General features: G+C 44.6%; 1 protein-coding gene across 3 annotated transcripts; it reads right to left on the reverse strand.

Moving 5' to 3' along the window:
• Window positions 1-2596: 2596 nt before the first annotated feature.
• Window positions 2597-19936, reverse strand: ATAT1 (alpha tubulin acetyltransferase 1). Of its 3 annotated transcripts, XM_075836380.1 has the most exons (12): window positions 19810-19936; window positions 17515-17575; window positions 17310-17401; window positions 16829-16889; window positions 15869-15982; window positions 15675-15776; window positions 14590-14635; window positions 11900-11971; window positions 11226-11442; window positions 5659-5756; window positions 4472-4505; window positions 2597-2938 (listed from the first exon to the last, which is right to left on the reverse strand). In XM_075836380.1, the coding sequence occupies exons 1-12, from the start codon at window positions 19902-19904 to the stop codon at window positions 2680-2682; spliced, it is 1251 nt and encodes a 416-aa protein (XP_075692495.1). In that variant the 5' UTR covers window positions 19905-19936; the 3' UTR covers window positions 2597-2679. The 3 variants fall into 3 exon arrangements, with proteins under 3 accessions (XP_075692495.1, XP_075692497.1, XP_075692496.1); XM_075836382.1 differs by lacking the exon at window positions 5659-5756 and having other exon boundaries at window positions 2873-2938; XM_075836381.1 differs by lacking the exons at window positions 2597-2938; window positions 4472-4505; window positions 5659-5756 and adding an exon at window positions 9658-9789.
• Between the last annotated feature and the right edge of the window lie 4991 nt (window positions 19937-24927).

Genomic DNA, 24927 nt, shown 5'->3' on the forward strand with positions numbered 1-24927 from the left:
GCTTTGGCACTGGCTGCTTTATTATGGGGGCACTGTGGCAGTCACTGCTCTGTTATGTAATTATTGTGGTGACACTATAAAAGGGGCATGTGAATATCTATCAGACTGCACGCCTACTTTAGGGGATGGTTAAAAGAGGATAGAGACTGGGTGTTGGTGTGGAACGGAAGAGGAGAGAGAAGGTCCCAAATACTGGTAGTCAAATACATCTGTTATTCGCGTCAACTTCAGGGGGGTAATCGCTGGGGTTTGTTGAAGGAGGGAGACGATTATTGAAGCAAGTATGGCAGACGCAAATACATCACTTCTCTTGTACTGGTCCTGTATTATACCCCAGAGCTGCATTCACAATTCTGCAGGCTTCAGACATGAATTCTGCTGAGTTCAGAGTGAGAAAATAAAGTCATATCAGTAAGGGGCGCTATACTAATGTCTGGCCCTGTGTCATTGGTACCAGAACAGTGCGGGCATGGCTGTTGCTCATGAAGGCTTTCCCTCTCAATTTTCAGGCCCAAAGTAGAAAAGACCAAGCGGTGGATTGAGATATTTCTGTAGGAACTTTGTTATGTAGCATATGCCAAACCTGCATTATGCCCAGGCTAGGACCTTCCTCCGCACACATCCTGGTTTCTGTCCAGCTATCCACAGATTTGGCCATAGACGGTATTGTCCGATCTGTGATGGCTTTTCTTCCAGACAGTATGATGCCTGAGCCCATAGCTTTGAGATGTTTAATCGTGGTGGATCTCACTTTACTTCCCCCCCCCCCCCCCCTATTGCAGACAGGGGGTGCTGTCCTTTGCCTCTTGGATAACATTGTTTGATTTCCATCCTTGTATAACAACCTTGGTGGAGGTCCTGCAATGATGAGACCATGTGGTCCAGGCGTTTGGAGGCTTCTGGGTACACTGCAGATTTTGGCTCGGTCACTTTTCATCACTGCAGCCATCACATCTTCTACTTTTTAGTTCAGCAGCTTCACCGTAGAACAACGTTAGGGACACGTTAACATTAAACGCAATCTCTCATCTTTTTCTACTCTTCCATTAGGCTCAGGCCTCAGTAACTGCCATCTTGGGATGGAATAGTTTCTTGGTCATTGATAGTCCTACAAGTTGTAATGGGGTCTTCTTCAGGAGCGCTGCATTAGTCTTATGCTTTTTCTTGGCATTTAATTTTGGAACATGGGTACGGTTATTTGCCCTGTACATTTGTTGCTCTTCATCAGTCCAGAGCAGGGAGTGAGACACCTTCCAACCAGAACCCTACGCTGTACTGATGGAGGAGCAACAACTGTGAAGCGGTGAGGTCTACAGACGTATTTCTCGGCTTTGGCTATTAAAGAAGCACTCCACTTTTTCTTTTATTGCCCCCTCCATTTGTACATTGGTGTTTCCGTGGGGTGCTGTGTGCAGAAATACTTAGATCCCTGCATCATGTCATCTTCAGGTCCAGCGCCATCCACCTGATCTTCACGCAGACCGGTTCTCTGAAAAGCAGGGATTCCAGACCAGTTCAGAATGAAGAGCATGTGCGCCTCACTGGACCCAAAAAAACCGACACGATGCGTGGGATCGGTAAGTATTTCTGCACACAGCACCCCACTGAAACACCAAAGTACAAATGGAGGGGGCAATAAAAGAAAGTGGAGTGCTTCTTTAACCTCATGTTTCTAGGCTCTATAATAAAGGGTCAGGCATTGATTTACAGGGTAGTCACCTACAGGTGGCACTAGAGAGTTCTCTTCCTTCTAGAGAGCAATTTTGCATACTTTTTCCAGGGAGCGTGGCACTCCCTACCAGCTGAAACTCCGCAAGTACCTTCCAAGATCCGTAGCTTATGTAGTCGCTCCAGGAAAATGTAAAATTCAAAACCTTAAGGCAGGACACCCACATTTCTACACTCTGAAGGACCCCTTCCTAAGGGGTAAAGTATAAAACCTCTCTGTGGCAAGGTTTATGAATCTAATAGAGTAAGACGCTCCCCCCTCCTATCTAGATCAGAGAGATACAACAAAGACTACGCCGACTGCTGGGATCTCGGCAGTAGGAAGATCCACGATCAGCACCTTGCACATAGGTACGTGTGGTCTAAACTGGACAACCCCTTTAAAATGATGAACTGCTATCTGCCTGCAGTCACCACTAGGGGGAGCTCACTGCATATAGTTTAATATCTTAATGGAAGCTCCAACCCCCTATAGCAATAGATTATGAACCAGATCAGTGTAGAATTGGACCTATTTAGATTATTAAAACAATAAAATAAGTTAAAACCCACAGCATTGGCCAGGCAGCATGGCGCTCTACATGCCCTCAACAAAAGCTGGCGTTTCAGCAGAGCCTGTATATGAAATACACCCCCTGCGTACTAACCAGGAGAGGAAGTATTTCTTCTAAAAGATTTCTGGGGGTCATTAGGTATAATTGGGAGCGATTGGTCTAGAAGAGGATCAGTGGCTTAGGGAGGGGTGGGGTTGGCTACACTATAAATTTTAGCTTTTGGTTAGAGTTCCTCCATTATATGGATGCACTAGAAGGAGAATACAATGCAAGAAACAAAATTCACATAATTTAGTTTATTAAATGCTAAAAAAACAAAAAAAGTTTATTCTGCTATAAAACATGAATATATAATAAAAGTGTCAGTGCCAAGTGGTATGTTCTGCAGTGTCCTCTGTCACCACGGACGTGTTCCCCGCATCTCCTGCTTCCGCTTCACCCATTGCGCGTTCATGACGGATCCAAGCACCGTCCATGACGGTTTCTCCAAACAAGGAGTCACGGAGTCATCAGGGCTGCAGGGTTGGTTTTGGTCCGTGTCTTTTGTAGGACTTTTCGGTCCTCCTGGTGGCCGATGACCGAGTGGCATTTTGTTTTCCAGATTGCTTTTGGACTGAACATTACAGGGAAAGTCACCAGCTGCTCCTCTGTTACCCCTGTGAACACACGATGCAGAGAAAGTTCAGTTTGTGGAGCCCATTAGAGAAACCACCCAAAAAAAAACACGCATTCCTGTAATCCGGCATAGACCCCCTCCAGGTTTCAGATTATTGGCTAGAAATACATGAATGGCGAACCAATAATGTAGTACAAAAACGCTTGGACAATTTTCTTCTATATTGTAAGGCTATGTTCACACGCTTCGCAAAAAACGCCTTAAAATACGGAACGGTTTTCAAGTGAAAAACAGCTCCTGATTTTCAGACGTTTTTTTAATTAACCAGCGTTTTTTCACAGCCGTTTTTGGAGCGGTTTTTCTATGGAGTCAATGAAAAACGGCCCCAAAAACACCTCAAGGGACATGCACTTTCTACGGGACGTCTTTTTAAGTGCCGTTTTTTTGAAAAGGAGGTGTAAAAAAATGGCCCGTCAGAACAGAACGCCGTATTTCCCATTGAAATCAACGGGCAGATGTTTGTAGGTGTTCTGCTTCCGATTTTTCAGCAGTTTTTCGGGACGTTTACAGTCTGAAAAACAGCTGAAAATAGCCTGTGTGAACATACCCTTTAGTATCCGTATGGTTTCTTTTCTTGCTACAATAAGATTCAAGGGTGTGGGACGGGGGATTATAAATTCATTAAAGGGGTTCTTTGCTTTGGACTAATCCCCACTTGTTAGAAGGGTCCGTGTACAATAACCTGATCACAACGTGCCCCTCTGCTGGGACCCCCAGCGATCAGCTGTGATCTGTGGGGAACCTAGCAGCTCGGGTTAGATTTCTCTGCAGCGCCACACTGGAGAAATTAAGTATTACACAATGTCCTATCATATGAATAGGTTGTCTGTGTAATGCAGGACAGGACAGGTCCTCCAGAGCGAGAGACTCTTTGTAACCGCTCTCTAGTCTGGCCAAGAGATGAGGATCCCAGAGAACCCTCACCCCTCTTAACTCAGAATCGGGTTCTCTTTGGATTTGCTCACTACCCAGAAATACTGGGGCACTATTTATCGTACATTATTTTACTTCTATGCCGATATACAAGTCATTGGGAGCTGTATAAAACTTCTTGGTGAGCTCCACCTAGTGGTGACTGCAGGTAAACAGACATTTATCATGCAGCTCTTCAGCATCAGGGCTCCTTCTCCATTGACCCTATACATCAGTGGCATGGTCTGTTTCGAGGTTAGTTATTCCATTGGTAAAAGTCCCGCAGGAAGACATTCAGACGAGTGAAAAATCACATGATGCCCAATATAAAAAAATCTCTGGATTAGATGGTCAGGGTGATTAGAAAGTTGCAGAAGTTTTCGGAGCACATTGATTAAACTTTTACATAAACTCAATGCAAAAGACACAGGTAACAGAAAGTAGTGGGGCGCTATAAGAGATCGGAACGAGCCCAATCCCTCCAACTTCAGGATAAAGCTACAGCTAGACGGCATCAAAGCAAAGAGGTGGCGTTTTGCTGCCCTCTACCTGTAGGGGGACAAGGTGACAGAAGAGATTATTATATGGAGCGTCCGCTTACCCTGTATCAGCTTCATTTTGTTCTTTACCGTCCACTGGAAGAGGAGAATAAAATAGAATTAAAAATAAAATAAAAAAAGTTAAGAAAATAAAAAAGAGCAAGTCATTTTCACATGTGGTATAAGATGACAGCAATTGCAGGACTATAAGTACCAAGTGAAGGGGACCCTGAAACTGTTTGGCGCTGCTAAGAGATTTTCATTACAAAAAATATATATCAGGCCCAGCAGAGAAAAGCTTGACTCCTTGCAATGCTTCCTCGTATATGTAGTAGGAGTCACAATATCATTTAAACATTGTCACTATAGATATTAATAATTTGTATGGAAACTTGTTACTTGCAATACCCTGGCTGACCACATAGTGTGCTGTTGAGAGAGCGAATACCAGCGAGGACAATGTAACAATACTTTACAGCGCCACCTAGTGCTAAAGAGATTAGGTGCAGGAATTTTAATATTTTATTTCAGCAAAACAGACGACCAATTATTATTATAATTTTTTTTTTAAATGGTTTTATGTAAATAAATGTAAATCTTTACATAACGTAATAATATTTTTACTCAGTCAGTAGATGGGACCATTCATTCTTACATCCAGGGGTTGAAAACTTGTACAGATTTAATACTTCACGACTGAGGTTTTGCTACAATTGTAACCGGTCCAGACAGTCCTCTGTAAGATAAACACATCAGCAGTACATTTTTCTTCTATGTCCTGATAGTTTGCTACAATGTATCAGTGCAGATAAAATAGATCAGTCTGGGGTCCAGGTTGTTTATTCCACAGAGGATGGTCTAGACTGGATGCAATTGTAGCAAACCCTCAAATATAAGTATGAAGTCTATATGGGGTTTCAGGCTTTACATGTGGACAAAAATGGTTCCATTCCCTGGTAGCAAACATGGATCTTGTAAATATTGAATGAATTGTATGACCAAGTATATTACAAAAGTTGCATTTTTTTTTTTACTGTACTGGGATCAATCTATTTACAGAAAACCAAAACAGGAGAACTACAAAAAAAAACAAAACTAAAAAAACCCAAAACATTCTGCATAAATAAAGTATTATTTTGAGGTGAGGGGGTCCTCAGGTCAACGTTTCTACAGGGTCATGGAGCGATTCTCCTTCCCTCATTATTTAGCATCATATGGGTGTTGCAATATAATAGAAGATTGAACGTACCTGTAGGTGGCGCCCTGGTGAGTAGCGGAGGGGAGGGGCACGTGTAGCGGCTGTAGCAGTTCTTCTGAGCCACGAGTCCACGGGAAACATTCATATCGCTGAGAGACAAAGCAATAGACAGGGGGATAGGAGGGGGAGGGGAGGGTTTGAGGAGCAATGGAGAAATAAAAGATGGCAGGAAGATGGAGTTGCCCAGATTGAAAGTGGAGTGACGTGAAATGCGTGCAGAGCAGAGAATGAAGAGAAATGACAAAGGGGGTCATCAGCCTCACAAGTGTCTGCGGAGACGTCCTCTATAGGTTACAAGAAACTTAAAACATACTAAAAAGAGCGGTCGTCCATAAAAACTGGACCGAAACAGAGCATGGAATGCTGGGTAAAACGCTCTTTACCAGTGGACCATTAAAAAAAAAAATAAAAAAAAAAAATGTAATTTCTCTCCTCGCAGTTTTGTGAAGGTTAGGCTTGCTCTGGGGTTGCCATGGCAGCATGAGCACTCACTCTTCTGTGTAGGGACACCCTGTCATGTGACCTGCACTCGAGTGGAAGTCACATGACAGGATGTTCATGCACAGATGAGTGATGATTTTACTATGGCGCCTACGGAGTGAGCACAATTTTTATCACACCGCAGCATTTCAATCAGGAGGAGCCATTGCTTAAATTTTTTTGTAAAGTACAAAATACCCCTATAATGGAATCAGGCTGCGGCTACAAGTGACCCTGTACCAGATAGATCATCTGTCATAATCACACATGGGGGAGGGGGGAGTACAGTATAGGAGAAGACATTGCAACTAGGCCACTTGGAGCCATCACCTAACACAATGGCCAATTGCGCAACAGCTAGCCCTATGGCAGGAGCAAAGTGCATCTATGACCGCGATGGAGCCCGGACCTAGCAACTACAGAAAAATTTAGGACTTGGTGTAATTTAAAAAAAATAAAAATAATATTCTATATAAAAATGCACTGCTCCAGACTGAAAAGGACTAAATCTCCTGTAGGGGGCACATGGCGGCGATTTGGATTTTCAAACCATTTGAACGCCAATGGATTATGGGGGGCCAAGGACTTTCCTGAAATTCCTGTCAATCATCCAATTTAAGACTACTATAGTCAGCCTCAAGTGGCTGATAACAGAGGACAGAACACTAAGCAGAGGCATAAAAAAAAATAAAAAAATAAATGGACTATACATTTTGTGACCTTCATAACATGATCTATGTAAAGGCTATTAGAATGGTTCATATACAATGTGTAAGGATGTAGAGTTTACATTAGACATCAGAAGGAGGAAGGGTAGAGCGGAGTAGGAGAAGCTGCAGGATCAGACTACACAGGGTTTGTTTGTAGTCTGCAACCATGGAGACACACAGTTCTGCACGGGAGTCGTATACACAAAACTGCAGTGTTTTTTTTCCCCCAATATCAAGCCTATTTGCAAAAGTTGCTTCATTTCGTATGTTAGTTAAAAGTTCATGTATTCTTTCGCAATCTATTTTTACTTCTCGATTTGTTCATATGTCAGTCCCGAGCACTGCGCAGCTGCTAACTGGTGGTCAACTAGACGCCTCCATGAGCGCCAAAGCTAGCGTGTACTCAGATGCCGGACTTGTACATATTAAAAAAAAACACAACCAGTACAGAGCTCATCAGCCGGCATCTTTTTTTATTGATCCAGTCAATAAACAAACTGTACCCATAAGTTATTTAGGGCGCGCACGTCACCTACAGAACATGGAAGTGGATATTTCCAAATGGGTAACCACAAAACGCCAACTTCCAATGCACCCAGGCAACGAGTACTGTAATAAAACGTTATACTGAACAGTGTAGAATACTATTAGTGTACAAAACAGGTAAATAAATATAAAAAAACAAAACATTCTCATAGCGTAGAGGACAGACGTTACCGGAGCCATTACTTGTCAATGGTGATGAAAAGAGCCAATAGTGACTACATTGTCAATGCACTCATTAGGGAGGAGCCTGAGAGAAGAGCCCTCCCCGTCATCTGCTCTCAGCCAATTAGCATTGCTGAGAGCACTACTCACGATTCTGATTGGCTGCTCACAATACTCCTCCTACATATCCTTTTCAGCTGGATACCAGGCACCGTATACAGTCGTCACCCTGGTGCATAGTGGGACCTCTTAGCACACACTAATTTAACCCTTTATTGACCTCTGAGGGTATGTTCACACGCTTAGCAAAAAAAAAGCTCCTGATTTTCAGACGTTTTTGTAACAACTCGCTTTTTTTGCGGCCGTTATTGGAGCGGGTTTTCAATGGAGTCAATGAGAAACGGCTCCAAATACGTCCCAAGAAATGACCTGCACTTTTTCGCGGGCGGCTTTTTACGCGCCGTATTTTGACAGCGACGCATAAAATTATGCCTCGTGGGACCAGAGCACCGTAAATCCCATTGCAAGCAACGGCCAGATGTTTGGAGGCGTAAACGGCCCGAATTACATCTGAAACCACCGCGTGTGAACATACCCTTATACATGCAATTATAAATAAGCTGCGGTCTCATGACAGTGGCTGCTAAATGAGACCAAAGCCGGGAATCTGAGGGTCACTCTGAAGCGTATCCACCTTGTATGGCTGAGGTGTTGCCATTGCAAAAGTCAAAGCGTAGACCGAGCCTTAGGTATTGAAGTTTACGGAACTACATTATATTTGAGTAAATCCCAAAAAAAAAAAAAAAAAAGGAAAAAGCCCTCTCCATTATCTGGTCATGGCGCCGGTTGTGAGAATCTCTGGAGAATATAAAATTGTTCTCTTAAAGTACAAAATAATGAAGGCCAGTGCATAGTGAGACCACCTAGAAAACCACAACTGGTCCTGACCGCCACCGCCCTCGCCATTCTCCCACAACTGGAAATGATGCTGGCACATGCGAACACAATCAATGCGTGACAACCCGGATCTCCACACAAGCAGCAGATTTTACAAGGTCATCCACAGCCAAATCCTTTGTTGCCTAGCAACACAGATCAAAAACACACACGATGCTCTTTTCATGGTGGCGATCCCGGCCCATAATGCAGTTTGGAAAAGCTTGAAATTCAAGCAACTTCTAAACTGAATTTTCCTTTCCCCCGAATTACCTCCGTGTGTAGGGGATATAATGACCATTCTTGGGGATTCTGAGGCCAAACGGCAAATCTAATAAATAAAATCCTAAAAATGTAAAAAAATAAAAAAGAAATTTAGCTTTTTGTTACTAAGGCCTCTTTCACACAGCATGTATTTAATGCGTTTTTGCCGCGTTTTACGTGTCAAAAAAAGCATGCTTCGAATTTGCCATTGAGAGCAATGGGAAAAAACACATTGAAGTGCATACAAGGTGTTTTTTTTTGTTTGTTTTTTAAAACCGCGTCATGTAAAAAAAAAAAAAAAAAAAGAAGTCAATTCCTGGTGCGTAAAACGTGCCTAATTCCCACAGTAAATGGGAGTCCCAATTACGTACCCAAAAACGCTAGTGTTTCTGGCATGTTTACACATCAGGTTTTTTGTGCGCTGTGTGACCAAGACCCAATACTGAATTAGCTGCAACAACAATCGATTAAGTTAAAAATAACTGTAGGACATCGCAGGTTTCAAACAAAAACGACAAAATCTGCCTGTAGTGTGAGAGCAGTGGCGCCCCTCTGGTAAAATACGCTTACTGCACCTTTATGAAAAGAAAAAGGATATAAAAAAATTAACCCGAATGAAACAAAATCCGTTCGATCATAGATCACAGAAGTCTTGCCCACTTCTACCAAAAGAGGAGACGCTCATAAATAGTAATAAAACACGGACTGTGATCCCACCGACTCATTTCTTCACCACCTACAGGTAATAACTCCACGTATTGACCTCATGACATTCATTGACTCTCAGGACTCCTCTGTAAAGCTTTGTCTATGACGGAGCCGACCTGCCCAACGTTCTCTTGGTTTGTTTTTTGCTCCCCAAGTGAAAAAGTAGCAAAGTTTGAAATCCAATTCACTGGTACTGTGGCGGTCTATGGGAAATTATCTAGGGGGGAGGGGTTGCAAAAGTACGACGGTAATGGAGGAGATCAGATTGTATAAAAGATCAAGTTAATGGTGAATGCTCTGAGGGCGGTTGAGGGAGCTGAAGGGAAAAATGCAGGGGAGACAGACAGAAGGAAGGAGAGACAAAAAGAAGAAGAGATCTATAGTGACAGACAGAAGGAAACCTGCAGATCAGAGAGTAACAATCACTTGTGGCCTCTGTACCGACTACAATGTGATATATTCCGGAGTACAGAGCAGATACGGGAAACGTGAGACTTAGTCATAAATTCGTCCCTATATCCACGAACGTTACATAGACTGCGAAGTAAAAGAAGTGGCCCAAACAGGAGCCCCCTCTATCCTTAAAAGGGTATTGCAGCCTTTAGCATTTTTCCCTTATCAACCGGATAGGTGAAAAGTGCTAGATCAGTGGGGGTCCAACTGCCAAGACCTCCGATTGCCAGAACGGGGGACACTGGACCACCGTTTCCCCCAAGCCGACAACTAGACGACCTGTGGCGGGCATGCGCGGTGCAGCTCCATTCAATCACCTTCTTGCAACGGAAGCAGGGACGGGGGAAAGCATCCCCCGTTCTGAAGATTGGTGAGGGTCCCAGCAGTTGAAACCCCCACCAATCCAGCATTTTTCACTTCTCCAAGGAAAGGTGAAAAATGCTGAAGGCTGGAATACCCCTTTAAAGGGTAACCAAATCTTCAGACATGTTAAAAGTTTTTTTAAAGTTTAATCAGTGGGGGTCCGAGCATGGAGACCCCCACCGATCACTAAAAAAAAATGAATCGGCAGAAGCAGATCAGAAATGATGCACTTCTGCGGCTTCCTTTTTAGGGAGTGATCGGTGGGGGTCTCGTTAACACGAAGTCTCGATCATTTTTACACCTGTATAAAATTTGCGCGCTTACACTGGACAATGATCGGGAATGAACAATCGTACGGGTGATCATCGCGCAGCGTAAAAAGTGCCTTTAGAGCGTTCGCAGAGAGATCTGCCTAAAATTTTTTTTGCCCGTCTCCACCGACCCTCATGGTGTGTGGAAATGCGCTAATTTCAGCAGAATATACGGATTACCTAACAAATAATTCTTCATGGCTGCTAGCCATCTGGAGCAGCGTATGTCAGAGATAACTATAGGTCTGGACTGAAAACCAACTGGTCTGATCTCTGTTTCCACTGGCATCAGGGCACAGCAAGTCTGTCACCATAGACAAGATTAACAAAAAAAGTCTATGGCCAACTTCAGTCCTCCTTATACCTGCCCTAGGATCGAATGACCAGTCCTGGTGGCACATGCCGCATCACTCCTGACGGATTTACCAGCTCTTACTCTAAAGAACCCTTCCTATGGTATACACGTGGATCCAGTGGTTTTGTTACACACTTGGTGAGCACCAAAACATCTACAGACCTACAGCTTTTTTTCTTCACAGGTGGGTTCAGATGTGCCCGCTGGTATCTAACAGCCCAACAGTGAGGTACATCACCCTCTAACAGTAATGCCGCTAAACCCATTTACCTGGTCCTTCTCCTCTGGGTGGGATCCTCCTGTTCACCATTGGCTGCTCTATGGAGTGAGTGAGGTCTACAACTTCTGAGTGACTTCACAAAATCGTCTTCTCCAGGAATGAATCTGGGGCCGGCCCGGGTGGGAGAAGAACCGAGGCTACCAGCACGGTTAAGGGATGACTGCGCCTGGCTAAAAGGCCAAGGAAGACCTTCCTCTTGTTTCAAAACTAGAAGTGAAAAAAAATAAACAAAACATTAGCACAATCCTATAAAAGGACCCACTTACAGTTCCCTCCCCACTCCGGGGTCTAGTTCACTCAATATACATGGAGCAAACAACAACGGTGACGCCCATAGAAACTATAGCGACCGCGCTGGTTACCATGAGAACCTCCGCCATTTTTATTCTGCGCTAGTTTCTAGAAGTCTCCATGTCGTCCCTGCCTCCTGTTTTCAGACAATTGGACAAAACAATCAGATGATTGGATAAAACTCGGGCCGCGGGAGCTAACAAGTTACTCCACGAATGGAGGCAGACAGGAAGGGGGAGACTTGGTACCCATATGTACTAGCAGGACGTAGTGGTGGGCAGACCATGACCCTTCTATGGCTACCCATATACATTACATATAATTTCCCTTTGACATCAATCCCCCCCACCACCACCGCCACCCCAGTCCTTACAGTCTCTCTCTGACAGGGAGTACGGTTTGATCTCGCCTTCTGCTCGTTTGGGCTGTAATTTCCTTCCTGGGGCTGAAAGAAAAAAAAAAGGGAAGTAGAAAATGTTAGGAGACTCCAGCAAGGATTAATTTCTCTTGTCGGTGTAAGCAGGGACCTGAACACACATCGGGGTCCCGTCCATGCTCCGGGGTACTACACTAGGGGCAGGAAAGAAAGAGCGAGAGCTGTCCTGAGTCAACCCTAGGGAAAGGCAACTGACAGTCAGCAGAGATACTGAGAAAGAGACCGGGCCTCAATCAAAATGATCAGTCAGAAAAATCCATGAAAAGTAGATATACTGATACCAACCAGCAGCAATAAGGATTTGGAAGGTTTTCATAATATAATGCCACTAGGGGGTGATCTGTATACAGCGGATATTAACCCGAGTACAGATCGGTCCCTAGTGGCCATGATTTTTTTTAAGAGTGTGGGGGAGAGGGGAGGGAAAGAGACGGAGCACGGCAATAACATTGGTTACATAGGGGAAAACACTCCAAATTATTTATGCCATTGCTTTCTTTGAAAAAAAATACAATTGTAATGGTATTCCCATCTAATATAGTCATGGCATGTGCCTACAATAGGACATCACTGATTTAGCGCTGCGTCACTACTAAACCCTGCACAGCGGCGCCCTGGCCACCCATTGTGCAGGGAACTCCAGCACGGCCCCATTCCAGTAAACGGGATGGCTGCAGTTCCCTTCACAACCAGGTGGCTGGGAGTGGTGCTGTGCAGGGAAAACTAAAATCAGAGCTGCAGCCCTTTTATTCGCAACATCAGTGAGTCCTAGGAGGTCAGACCATCACTGATCACTTTAGAAGGTGTAAATATGGTAAACGGAAAAAAATAAAAATAAAATAGTAACCGGCACAGAAAGGAAGAATAAAGGGGGTAACGGTGCAAGTAACTTGGGGGTTTAAGGATTTTATGGGGAAGGGGGTGGGTTTGGTTTTATGCCTTACTGTCCAGTTAGCAGGACGATCTTCACGCGCTCCGTAAACCGTAGCATCAGCTGCATGGAGTGAGGGATTGGAGGGTTATAAAGACATTGGGTCATGAGTGGAGAGGGCCCTTTATAAACCTCATAGTATAAAGCTTAACACAAGTAAATGAGAACTGTAATAACCGGGCATCAAAACGTGAACTCCAGTATGCGGCTGGACATGGAGGTCACCGCGGGACCAGTCAGACCGGAGCATCGGGGGCTGGAATCCCGGAATTTTGCTTTTCAGAAGTGAAAGGAATCTGTGTTTGGAGCGGCTCAATCTGCATCTTAGTTTTCATACAAGACATTACAGGACCCCGGCTACTCCTGGGTCGCAGGATAAGCGCCCGTTATATCACAATGTAGTAACGCTACACCAATGTACGGTTACTTAGCTCTGTTAGTTTGAGTTTTCGGTTAGCCAGCTGTAATCTAGCCATCTCCCCCAACCGCACTATAGACATGGCTGCGTGCTTTTCCCGAGCCGACATGCTATTTCTATGGATAGCGGACAAAAGAGGTCACTGACGCCGCTTATCTTACAGGAGGATAATAAAATTGGACGTTTAGAGCCAAGTTGTTCAAACCTTAATGTGATGGGAGATCTGACCGTCACCACAGACATGATTGTTAGCAGATCACATACATTTAAACAAAAATCTGAGGCCTACGGCCGGCTTTATAGAGCGGTCAAGACCCCGATCAGTCAGATATGAGCCGTCCATGTACACCCAGAGAGATCATACTAGCAAAATACATCCCGGTTACATCTTCTTACCCATGTAGTGGAAAAAAAAATAAAAAATGCCCCCCTATATGTGACAACCAGAGAGCACATATCCGCTATGACTGATAAGGGAGATAACATGAAGAAAAGCTCCTGTATCGCCCCCCTGGGGTCACTGGAGGGAGTACATTGGAGAAACAGTAAAGTAACAGGCTCTGATCTTTCTTCCTGCTCTCACTTGCAGCTTCCTCCCTCCCTCCCTCTCAGACACAGAAGTATAACTTTTCATTCTGCTCCCCGACTCCAAACGAGGGCTGTGCAAACACAAAGATCTTCGCTTTAGCCCTTATATTGTAGCCACAGCGAGAAATTAAAGTGAAAGGGATAAAGGAGTAAAAGGGGCACTAACATGCGAGACCTCTTGGCTTTATTGTAGCACCAGAACATTAGTATATATGGCACGCTATTTTCTGGGCTCTTTGGAGTGGTTTAGTTGCACCCACTAACGCAATATTAATAGGGCACATGTACAAGTGTCTGATCTAAAAAGGAGCCGGTCCTGCCGAGAGGTTCCCCAAGGGGAATTTGATTAAAAAATTAAAACAAACAATTGCCTTTTTTACGCCAGAAACAGTAAAACTTCAGTTCTTAGGTTCTCAACCTCTGGCGTGTGTACCCCAGGGGGTACCCACCATGTCCCAATGCTGTGCACTGCATCAGAGTGTAGGATTATAGTCTCAGGGGACTTTAAGTCATTTATTAGAGTAGGAGATACTTTGCTTAGAAAATACTTGAGTAGGGCTGATCTGCAATACCAGACACGGCCCACTGACTAGAGTGGCATGGTCTGGGGGGAAATCGTTTTTTTTTTATTCTAACCTCAAACCACACTTTCAAGCCAACCTGCTTATTTTACAAGATGTAGTTTCTTACCTTTCCTGTCTCTAAAGAAACCATCAAAGACGACAAAATTATTAACCTGAAAAGAGGAGAAAATCTGCAATAAGCCCACGACACCCAGTAGGTAAAAAGAGTTTTAAAAAGTCTGAGCAGCTTGAAGGAGCGCCCCGGTGAGCCCCTACGTGCCAAGGCGGCAAACAGCCGTTTAGGGGGTGGAGATTTCCCGCTGACTTCCCTTTAGAAGGGAATTCTTTAGATCCTCTACATTTTGGGACATGTCAGATGGTTTTTAAGAAAACGCCTCATCATTGTATAAGGAATAGTTAACGGTCAAAAATATATTTTTTGCAATTTTGCAAAACAAACATGTACACAGTGTATCCGACCTAGAACCTGCAGGGAATTCCTACCAAAAGACCACGCCAAGTTGTCACCACTGCGGAAAACAGCAGAAAAAACAAAAAGTCAATACTTTTCTTCCCTGGCGTTGCCATAGCAATGCATCCCTGCTCCCCACCTCTGTTCTCCGTGGAGCCCGACCTCCTGTGATTGGCTGCAGTAATCATACGGGATGAAACAGCCCAGGAGGCCGGGCTGCTCGGAGAACAGCTGGGGAAACAAAGAGCCGTCGCTGACATAGTCAGGGAGGGTAAGTATAGACTTTTTTTTTTTAAATTCCATTTATATTTAAAAAAAAACTTTTTCCAGATTTGTAATTTTTGCGGTGGAGTCGCAGCTTTTCTGCCACAAAAATCGCAACATTTACCATTAGTTGCGGCTTTCACCTCCAGGAAAAAAAAAAAAAAATGCAACAAAAGTGCAATAATTCCACAACATAACTGGACATGCCGCAGATTAAACAACCGCACCGCAGGTCAATTTACAAGAGTTCTTAGTGTATATTTTTCTGCAGCGAGTGGATGAGATTTGTACAAATCTTATCTACTGCAACGGTGATACGCTTCGGATTTTCCGCCATTAAAATCAGTTGTGGAAAAGCTGCATGACACAGGTGTTCAAAGAGAATCCCTGTGTTGTGCGCCGCCCCAATGGACATTTGACAGCGCATCAGGGTTTTCCTTTTAGGCCGGAACCACCGCGAGTTCCTTCCTCCTCACCTGTGGGATAGTTGAGCGGAGGTTGTAATGTTTCCTCAAGAAGGAAAGAAACTTCTCAGACGGTCGGTCAATGGCAAGATGCTGCGGTTCAACCTGCTCAGTCTGGGATGGGAGAGAACAGAAGAAGAAGATGAGAACATAACTATGGAAGCCATAAATGCAGCGGCCATACCACACAAGGACCGCATACTTACTCGGAGCATGAGGGTGAACAGCTCCTTCCCAAACCCGTTACGCTGGAGAGATTCGTGAATGTAGAAGTCAAGAATACACAGTGGCTCCGCTTCTATATGGGATCCGGTGTGATCCTTAGAAGAGGAAAACATTTGGGGGGACATTACAATTTATAGGGGGAACAATCTAGTCGTGCGGCATTTGTCACAATCAGATACGCAATGACTTGTCCGTTAATGGGTTAAAGGCTATGTAGACCTTAGAATCACTTTGTATTAAAAAAAAATAATTTTGAGATACAGCTGCTTTGTATCCTGTATACAGAGCAGCTGTATGTAGCACTGAATCCTGTATCGGTCAGGTCAGCAGTATTGACTGGTTCAGTGACAGCGGGTCCTGCGTGTCTGACAGTTCATAGCTTAGATGTGATCGATTAAAGGTGGCTCCCGCATGTCAGAGACACTCAGGACCCGCTGTCACTGAACCTGCGAGTCCTGCTGAACTGACGGATACAGAATTCAACGCTAGATACAGCTGCTCTGTATACTGGATACAAAGCAGCTGTATCTCAAAAAATAAGCATTTTTAATAAAAAGTAACTACAAAGTTACACCAGTCACACAAACTTTTCCATACATCCTATTGGGGGAATTCTGAGTTAATAGAGGGGGGGGGGGGTCCTCTGTTCAGGATCCTCTTCTCCTGGCCAGAGTGGAGAGCGGTTATAAAGAGTCTCTCGCTCTGGAAGACCCGTCCTGCCCTGCATTACCCAGAAAGCACATTTATATGAATTGACACGATGTAATGCTTCATATCTCCTGTGGTGGTGCTGCAGGGAAGTTGAGCACTCAATGCCAGGTTACCCCACAGATTACAACTGATCGCTGGGGGGACACTTCGGGATCAGCTTATAGTCAAGGGACCCTTCTAACAAGTAGGGGTTGTCCAAAGCTTAGAACCCCTTTATGTTCATGTCTTACCAGTACAAACAACTTCTTATATCCGACCTTGAGGAAACCGATCACAACTCCCCGGCCAGCTCTGAAACACAAGATTATTGAGATTTAGTCACAGTGAAGAGATCTGGAGGGGTGTGAAGGAGGAAGAAAGTGCCAAGTCGATAGAAGATGTCAAATTAATAAATTAAAACCATTACCGAGAATCTCCGACAATAAGAAAAAATAAATCTTATAAGTCCATGATTTCTTCCTGGGATCTTCTGTCTAGGTGACAGGAAATATGGCCGCCATTACAACCCCCACAAGGTTACGCAGCACTATGGAGGCGGAGTCCATAACTAGGTATCATTTCCATTTTTGGAGTCTGGTGACCTCTGTGGGGGCTGTAATGGCGGCCATATTGGCTGTCACCCAACTTCCTTAGATACAGGTAGCACTAAGTAAAGTGAATTTAGGAGGACTTGCTCTTTGATAAAACACAGCACACTGCTCATGAGCTCACGTTTTTGGAGTGCAGTCCTTCAGGATATAGAGATGATGCGGATTTGTCTGCATCCGCGAGGCGCTGGTTATGGGAGCCGGTAATCGTTGGGCCTAGAACAGAGATGAGGCAAATATTGAATGTTTATATAAGCGCCCCCTAGTGGATGGAGCCATGTGACAGGTCATATACAAAACACGGTAAAGTCGAATTATTACAACGTTACCTTTGCTGACGCCTTCCCAATCTCATCTATGACGGTCATGATTTGTTTCTGGGCCTCAGAGCTGGAAGATGAAAGTTATACAGATAATTATTAATGAGATTTATAATGTGTGACAACGTGTGACGTATTGACGATTACAATGCAAATTTACTATAACAAAACAGGAACACCAAAGCTACCCACAGTACCCTCATAACAGTGCTATGAATACAGCAATAGTCAGGGTAACCCCATGTCAGCCACAGTACCCCCATAACTGCACCAACAGTGACCTAGTTACAGAACCCCCACAGTGCAGTGCCAGCCACAATACCCCCAGTAATTAGAGTGCCCCCCATGGTAACCCCATTACAGTGCCTGCCAAAATGAACTCCGTAGTTACAGTGCCAACCATAGTACCAACCACAGTAAACCCAGTCATTACAGTTCCAGCCACGATACGCTATTACTTTAGATTAATATATCCATGTTTCTAGGCTGCGCTCTCGTGGCAACGAAGATGAGCAGTACCAGTGGGCACTCTCGGCTGCCTTCCTGTGCCAGTCTCTGCATTTAGAGTCACTGTCAGGCAGAACCAATCAAGGAGCACATTGCCCTGGGCAAGCAGGATGGCCCAACAATCCAGGACGAGCGTTTCTTGAAAGACATGACAGGTTCCTAACAATGGTTGATGCAATATATCACATTCTTCCCATGGAAATGGAAGGACTTTTAAATAACAGCTGGAGGCCTTAATGGGACCGTCCGTTATGGATAATCCCATTTTGTTAGATAATAAAGCGATCATCGGGTGTCCTGCTGATGAGACCTCCAGTGATCAGCTGTAATTCGAGGGGGCGGTTTCCCTGCAGCACCCCCACAGGGGAACTCAAGCATTACACAGTTCTCATTTTGTGTAATGGCTGGACATGCTGGATCCTCCACAGTGAGAGACGCTCACCCCGCTGACTAATAGATGATGATCCTAAACGTGAAGCCCAATCTATCAACTGAAAATTACCGAATACAGGATTTCAAAACCAGACAACCCCTTTTAGGGGTCTGTGGCCAGGTACACGTCCTACTGACCATGTGTGGTTACATGTATGTATGTATGTATGTATGTATATTGTGCCAGAGTACGGTCGTGTAAAATATCTCCTTCGTTGACGAACTGGAACGGCTCCTCATAGCGACCAATTTTAGCGACCATAGCAATCTATTTTTCGCAGAATCTTAGGATCCAATACTTCCCTAATACTACAAGCGCGTTTGTTCTCTGCCAAGCCGTCCAGCTGGAATCCATGAGGCCGCCATGTCCTGCCCCCCCAGAAGACTAGACCGACAGTCATTGCAACCCACCCACGGTCAGTCTCAGCATCAGAACAACGAGCCATTCACCGATAACATTACTGGGTACACAGAGAAACAAAGAGGCCGATTAACCCCTTATTGACAGAATATTTTTTTTGCCGCACCGCATTCCAACGGTCATAACGTTTTTATTTTTCCATTAAAGTAGCGTGAGGGCGTATTTTCCTGCAGAACTCGGCTACGTGCACACGACCGTTTGTATTTTGCGGCCCATAACCTATGGATTTTTTTTGTGGTCTGTGGGTCGTCAGTGTGCCCTCCACATCCGTACGTTCCACAGGTTTGACTTGAATGGGCAAGACAGCGCCACTAACACAGACAGGACCTGCTCAGAGTTTTGTGGATCAGTGAAAACCACGGTAGCGTGCGCGGGGCCATAGAAATGAACGGTGTGCTACACAATACAACAGGGCAGGGTACGCTTTGTACAGTCAGTAAGCAAACCGGGCCAGAGTCACGCATTCAGAATTTTGTACGCAGCTCTGGATGTAAATGGAGTAGAAGGATATATTCACACGTGGCAGATTTGTTTCAGTAGTTTCCGTGACTGTCCCATTCATCCGTATGCGGCTTACAGAACACCCAAGTGCACGCTAAAGAAACAACCACAGTCAATGTATGGAGACGATTTTCAGTCTTGTTTTCTGCAACAAATCTGCCATGTGTGAATATACACCTAAAGATCAGTATAAAAAAAAAAAAAAAAAACACAACTACATAAAAAACTAATAGTGACCCAATCCGAACTCTGACTATCTGCGTTACGTCATTATACATTTCCAGCGCCTATTCAGACACCAGCCGATGACATCATGTGGTCTCGCATAGCCACGTTCAAACATTAAGTCACATGATACAAGAGCTCCGCCCCTGAGGAGACACCATATCCCCCCCCCCCCGCTCAGTGCTAAATAAATAATTATACAATGCGCTCCTACATACCTGGAGATAAGAGGCCGCCGTATCGGGAGCAGATTGCCGTCCAGCTTGGTGATTGGCTCCAGGAAGATCTTGTGTATGTCAAATACAAACTCCATCTTGGTCGTAGGTGGGAAACGGCGACTTTATAGTTCAGTTCCAGAAGATGACTCCGTAGTGAGTGTCACATCCCACCTAGGCAGAGCCCCCCCCCTGTACGAGACAGAACACAGAAGCGTGACCGCATTACATCGCAGCGCAATATCACAACGAACGTATATCGAATCTCAAAAACTGCACGCGAGCGCGATAAATCCAACAGTGTCGTATTTCTTGCAATATTAGAAGACTGCATTTGATAGGATGCAATTACAACTTTCTACGGGAAATCGCAATGCAGTTTTGACCGCTAAATCGTAGAAAACCGCCCGCAACGTTATTATTGTAGGCTATTTTGCAGAGAGGTCACCACGGGGCCAGGACTATACGGCATAAACATGCCCTACTTGTTGCACCGTACGATTGCAGTAGATAGGGTATGACATCACAAGTTATCGCCGCCAGCGTTACGCTAGAGAGAGGTCTACATGGCATTACATGCGTCCGCATGTAGGGGCCACATGTTGGTATGCCATGGGGCCATCTATACATTGGTGGCATGTGTGTATAAAGGAACATTAAGATGGCCATATAGATTTATCACACACACACACACACTTTACTAGTATTGCCATAGGCAGCTACGTGCTCACTCACCTTTATAGATACACCCAGTAATGCACGAACGTCAGCGTACACACGGGGCGGTATATAGCCTATACGGCCAGTGATGCGCGTCCCCGCCGCTGTCCCGCACTCTGCTGCGCGTCCCCGAAACAAAAGAACACCGGCTCTGGATAAGAGGCGAGCGGGGGCCTGGCCATATGACAGCAGCTACCGCCAATCAGCGAAGCGCAAACCGCTTCCACCTAGCAACCGCTTTCCTAGCGACAGAATTTAACGCCCGTTGATTGGTTAGGAGAAAAAAAGGCTTTGCGGCTGTAGTATTAAACCTGAGCACGCCCTCCTGATGTCTGGTAATTGGCTGTCACGTGACCGCCTCTCTGTCAGTCAAAAAAAAAAAAAAAAAAAGGCTGTGAGGCTCCCTAGCAACCAGCCAGGCCTTCCTTAGTAACAGGCGTATGGTCTGACTGGAGCTCTGATGTATTTCTTCCCCTGTATTACTGATATAATTCCTTGGTGATGTCCGTCGCCTTCTTTCTAGGTGCTTTTCAGTGATTTATGAATAGTTGCAGCTGAAGAAGGACATTACGGCTGTTTTATTGTACTGTCCATAGAGATCAAGCCAGGTGTACACAGCTCCAGTCCAGGTGCATGTCCCACATTTCACTACATGGCAAAAACCTAGCCCTTGTTCACACAGTGCGTGTGGCAGTTCCGTCAAAAATAGGACAGGTCCTACTCCTGTGCGTTTTTTGACGGAACAGTCTGTTTTTTCATTGATTTGGCCCGTGTTTCACGGATCCGTAATTAAAAGCCGTACGACGGCCAATGGAAGCGTGCATGAGGCCTCAAGCACACATCTGTGGCTATTTGTATGGCCGCAAATCACTGATCCGTGATCGAGCGGACCAAATGAATAGAAAGGCGGAGACTGATCCTCGAGAAACGGACAGGAGTAGGACCTGTTCTATTTTTTTGCGGAACGGACACACGAATCTGTTAAAATAACAGAAGTGTGCATGGCCCCATAGAAATCAATGGGTCAGTGGGCTATCCGTTAAAAAAACGGATCGCACACTGAAACATTTTACTGAAGTGGACATGAGGCCTAAGGCCCTGTTCACACAAAAAAATGTAGCCACAGAAACCGCGGCAAAAAATGGCCAAAATCGCCTCCCATTGATTTCAATGGGAGGTGGAGGCTTTTTTTTTTCCCACTAGAGGGAAAAGAAACATGATGCCCTTTCTTCGGGCATTTCCGTCTCTGACCTCCCATTGACATTAATGGGAGGCAGAGAAAGCGTTGCCCGCGGTGCTCAATGGCCGCGGCTGAAAAACGCAGCAATGAGAATGCAGGCAGGTCGAAATCTGCACTCCATGTGAACAGGGCCTAAAGGAAAGACTGATACTTCTCTCTTTGTATCCACTTTTGTGTTTGGCGGAAAAAACAGCATTCAAAACTGCACGTGTGATTCCAGCCTACGACCTCATTGACACGAGCGGGTCTGTGTTGCGTCAGTGTGGTTTCCGTTTTTCTCCTCTTTAAGCACTTGCTGGTTTCACTTTTCTTTAGTAACTGATCATTGAAGAATGGAGAGCGCACGGATGTCATGCCAAAACAGACCAAAATAACGCATGTTGTGAGTTTCTCGCAACGAGAAGAAAAACGGAGGTGTAAATAGGCCCATCGACCTGTTTGGGTCAGTGTGCGGTTTGCTATTAAAATGGCCAGCACAGCAACGAGAAATAAGTTTTTTGTGAATGAGACCTGAGAGTGCGTTGACAATAGAAGTTTTTGGCGAACGCAGTCAAAAAAAAAAAAAAAAAAAAATGTATACATTTTTTTATTTTTTTGTGTTTTATACGTGCTTATCCACATGTAGCGGAATTGCTGCGTATTTTCCATCCAGAATTGCATACGGAAAATAAATACTATAGCAGCAAAGTGGATGAGATTTAACCAATCTCATCCACGTGCTGCATAAAAATTCCGACCATAAATTCACCTGCGGTGCGTATTTTTTGGACCGCAGTTTGTCAATTCCTGCTGCGGAAAGTGGACAGAATTGTTGTTTTTCAGCATTGAAAAAAACGCAGTAAAACACGCACCATTTTCTGCAGCAATTCTGTTACGTGTGAACACGCCCGACCAGTGCGACTTTTACAGGTGATTTTTTATGGTGCTTTTAACGCGCAGCTGAAAAAAATCTCATGTAAATGCAACCTAAAAATGAAGTCGGGGGAAATCCGGTATTACCACTGGGTCTGGGCACTCATGAGCGCTCTCTTCTGGGTCATAGAGGGGGTGCAGCGACTCAAATCTTTGTCTTGATAGGAATAATAGTAATCAACTAAGCTGAACTCCGCTAACCTTCATTAGTCCAAAATCACACACATGCAGTTCTGATGCAGGTTTTTTTTTTTTTTTTTTTTTTTTCTAAACACACAACCAGACACAACACAAGAGGGGATACAGAAGTCTTTTCTTTATACATTTCCTTCCTTTTGAATCCCCTTTTATCTTTGGCTAAAAAAAACAACAAGAAAACAGAGCCAAAAGCTGCATCAAATCTGCGTGTGTGTGATCATGGCCTTAGATTAGTCAGCCAGGGGTAGAAGACGGCACAGGGAGCGTAATTAATGCTTATGTTAAAGAGGCTCTGTCACCAGATTTTGCAACTCCTATCTGCTATTGCAGCAGATCGGCGCTGCAATGTAGATTACAGTAACGTTTTTATTTTTAAAAAACGAGCATTTTTGGCCAAGTTATGACCATTTTTGTAATTATGCAAATGAGGCTTGCAAAAGTCCAAGTGGGTGTGTTTAAAAGTAAAAGTCCAAGTGGGCGTGTATTATGTGCGTACACCGGGGCGTTTTTAATACTTTCACTAGCTGGGCGCTCTGAAGAGAAGTAACATCCTCTTCTCTTCAGAACGCCCAGCTTCTGACAGTGCAGCACTGTGACGTCACTCACAGGTCCTGCATCGTGTCGGCACCAGAGGCTACAGTTGATTCTGCAGCAGTATCAGCGTTTGCAGGTAAGTCGATCTTACCTGCAAACGCTGATGCTGCTGCAGAATCAACTGTAGCCTCTGGTGCCGATGTGGCCGACACGATGCAGGACCTGTGAGTGACGTCACAGATCTGCACTGTCAGAAGCTGGGCGTTCTGAAGAGAAGAGGATGTTACTTCTCATCAGAGCGCCCAGCTAGTGAAAGTATTAAAAACGCCCCGATGTATGCACATAATACACGCCCACTTGGACTTTTGCAAGCCTCATTTGCATAAATACAAAAATGGTCATAACTTGGCCAAAAATGCTCGTTTTTAAAAAATAAAAACGTTACTGTAATCTACATTGCAGCGCCTATCTGCTGCAATAGCAGATAGGGGTTGCAAAATCTGGTGACAGAGCCTCTTTAAACTCGAAAAAAAATATTTAGAACGAGTGTTGATGATTCTGTAATGAATATTGATACATGACATACATAGCTTAGGGTACAGGAATAGTGTTAGGGTTGGGCTATGTTCACATTTATGTTCCCCCCCCCCTTGACTGATTGGTCCTGTACACCGCTATGGCTTCTGTTATGATTGGAAGTAATGCAGCTGTGAACAGAACACTAGGCTAAGACTACACAGCGACTTTGACTTTAATTACGTGCAATGCACGCAGGGACCAGTGTCGCCCCAGTGAGACATGCGGGTCGGCATGATCAGGTCTCAACAGTCACAAGAAATTCAGCAGGATTGCAGCGGTCGGGTCACCACAACATTTACAAGCAATGCAGGCAGGGGGGGGCAAACAGAAATCTTTGGACGCACAACAGGTCTCACGGCCAAAGTCTCTGTGTAGCCCTAGCCGGAATGTTTTTTTTATTTATGAGACCAATGGTCCTGTCAGCTCTCATCACAATGTGTTATTCCTCCTGGAAATGTATGAATAAATTGTAAACTGGTTGTTACCATTCCCCTTATCAATAGAGTATATCCTTACCCAATGTGACACACAAACTCATAGCAAAGCATTAGAATGTGAGGACATGGTAATGGCAGTTGTCAATTTATTCATACATTTCCAGGAGGACTAACAGAGGAACATCACAACGCAGCATAGGACATTCCAGAATTGTTATTTCAGGGGTGATGCCAGTATTTAATAAACAGACATATCAGAAGGGCAGACGGGTCCTCTCTAAAGGAGAGACGCAGATCTGATATGTTATCGATACATGTGAGGAGACGATAACATGTGGAAATCAGTGGTGCTTCGCGATCAGACTTCATCGATGTGAAGTCCTTCAAGCCCTTTGACGACTGCGGTATTTTACTCCAGTTGGCAGATTTTATAGTTGTGATTCGGAGACTTAAAAAAAAGAAAAATGTATCAATACATTTTTTACTTTTTAAACATGTAAC

The sequence above is a fragment of the Rhinoderma darwinii genome, chromosome 8, assembly GCF_050947455.1.
Source record: "Rhinoderma darwinii isolate aRhiDar2 chromosome 8, aRhiDar2.hap1, whole genome shotgun sequence".
Classification (NCBI taxonomy): Eukaryota; Metazoa; Chordata; class Amphibia; order Anura; family Rhinodermatidae; genus Rhinoderma; species Rhinoderma darwinii.

Coding starts and splice junctions, on each gene's coding strand:
- ATAT1 (XM_075836380.1), bottom strand. CDS start 19,904: ATGGAGTTTGTATTTGACATACACAAGATCTTCCTGGAGCCAATCACC. Junction 11,443..11,899: donor CTCCCTGTCAGAGAGAGACT/GTAAGGACTGGG, acceptor TTTCACTTCTAG/TTTTGAAACAAGAGGAAGGT. Junction 4,506..5,658: donor CACCAGGGCGCCACCTACAG/GTACGTTCAATC, acceptor CTCCTCTTCCAG/TGGACGGTAAAGAACAAAAT.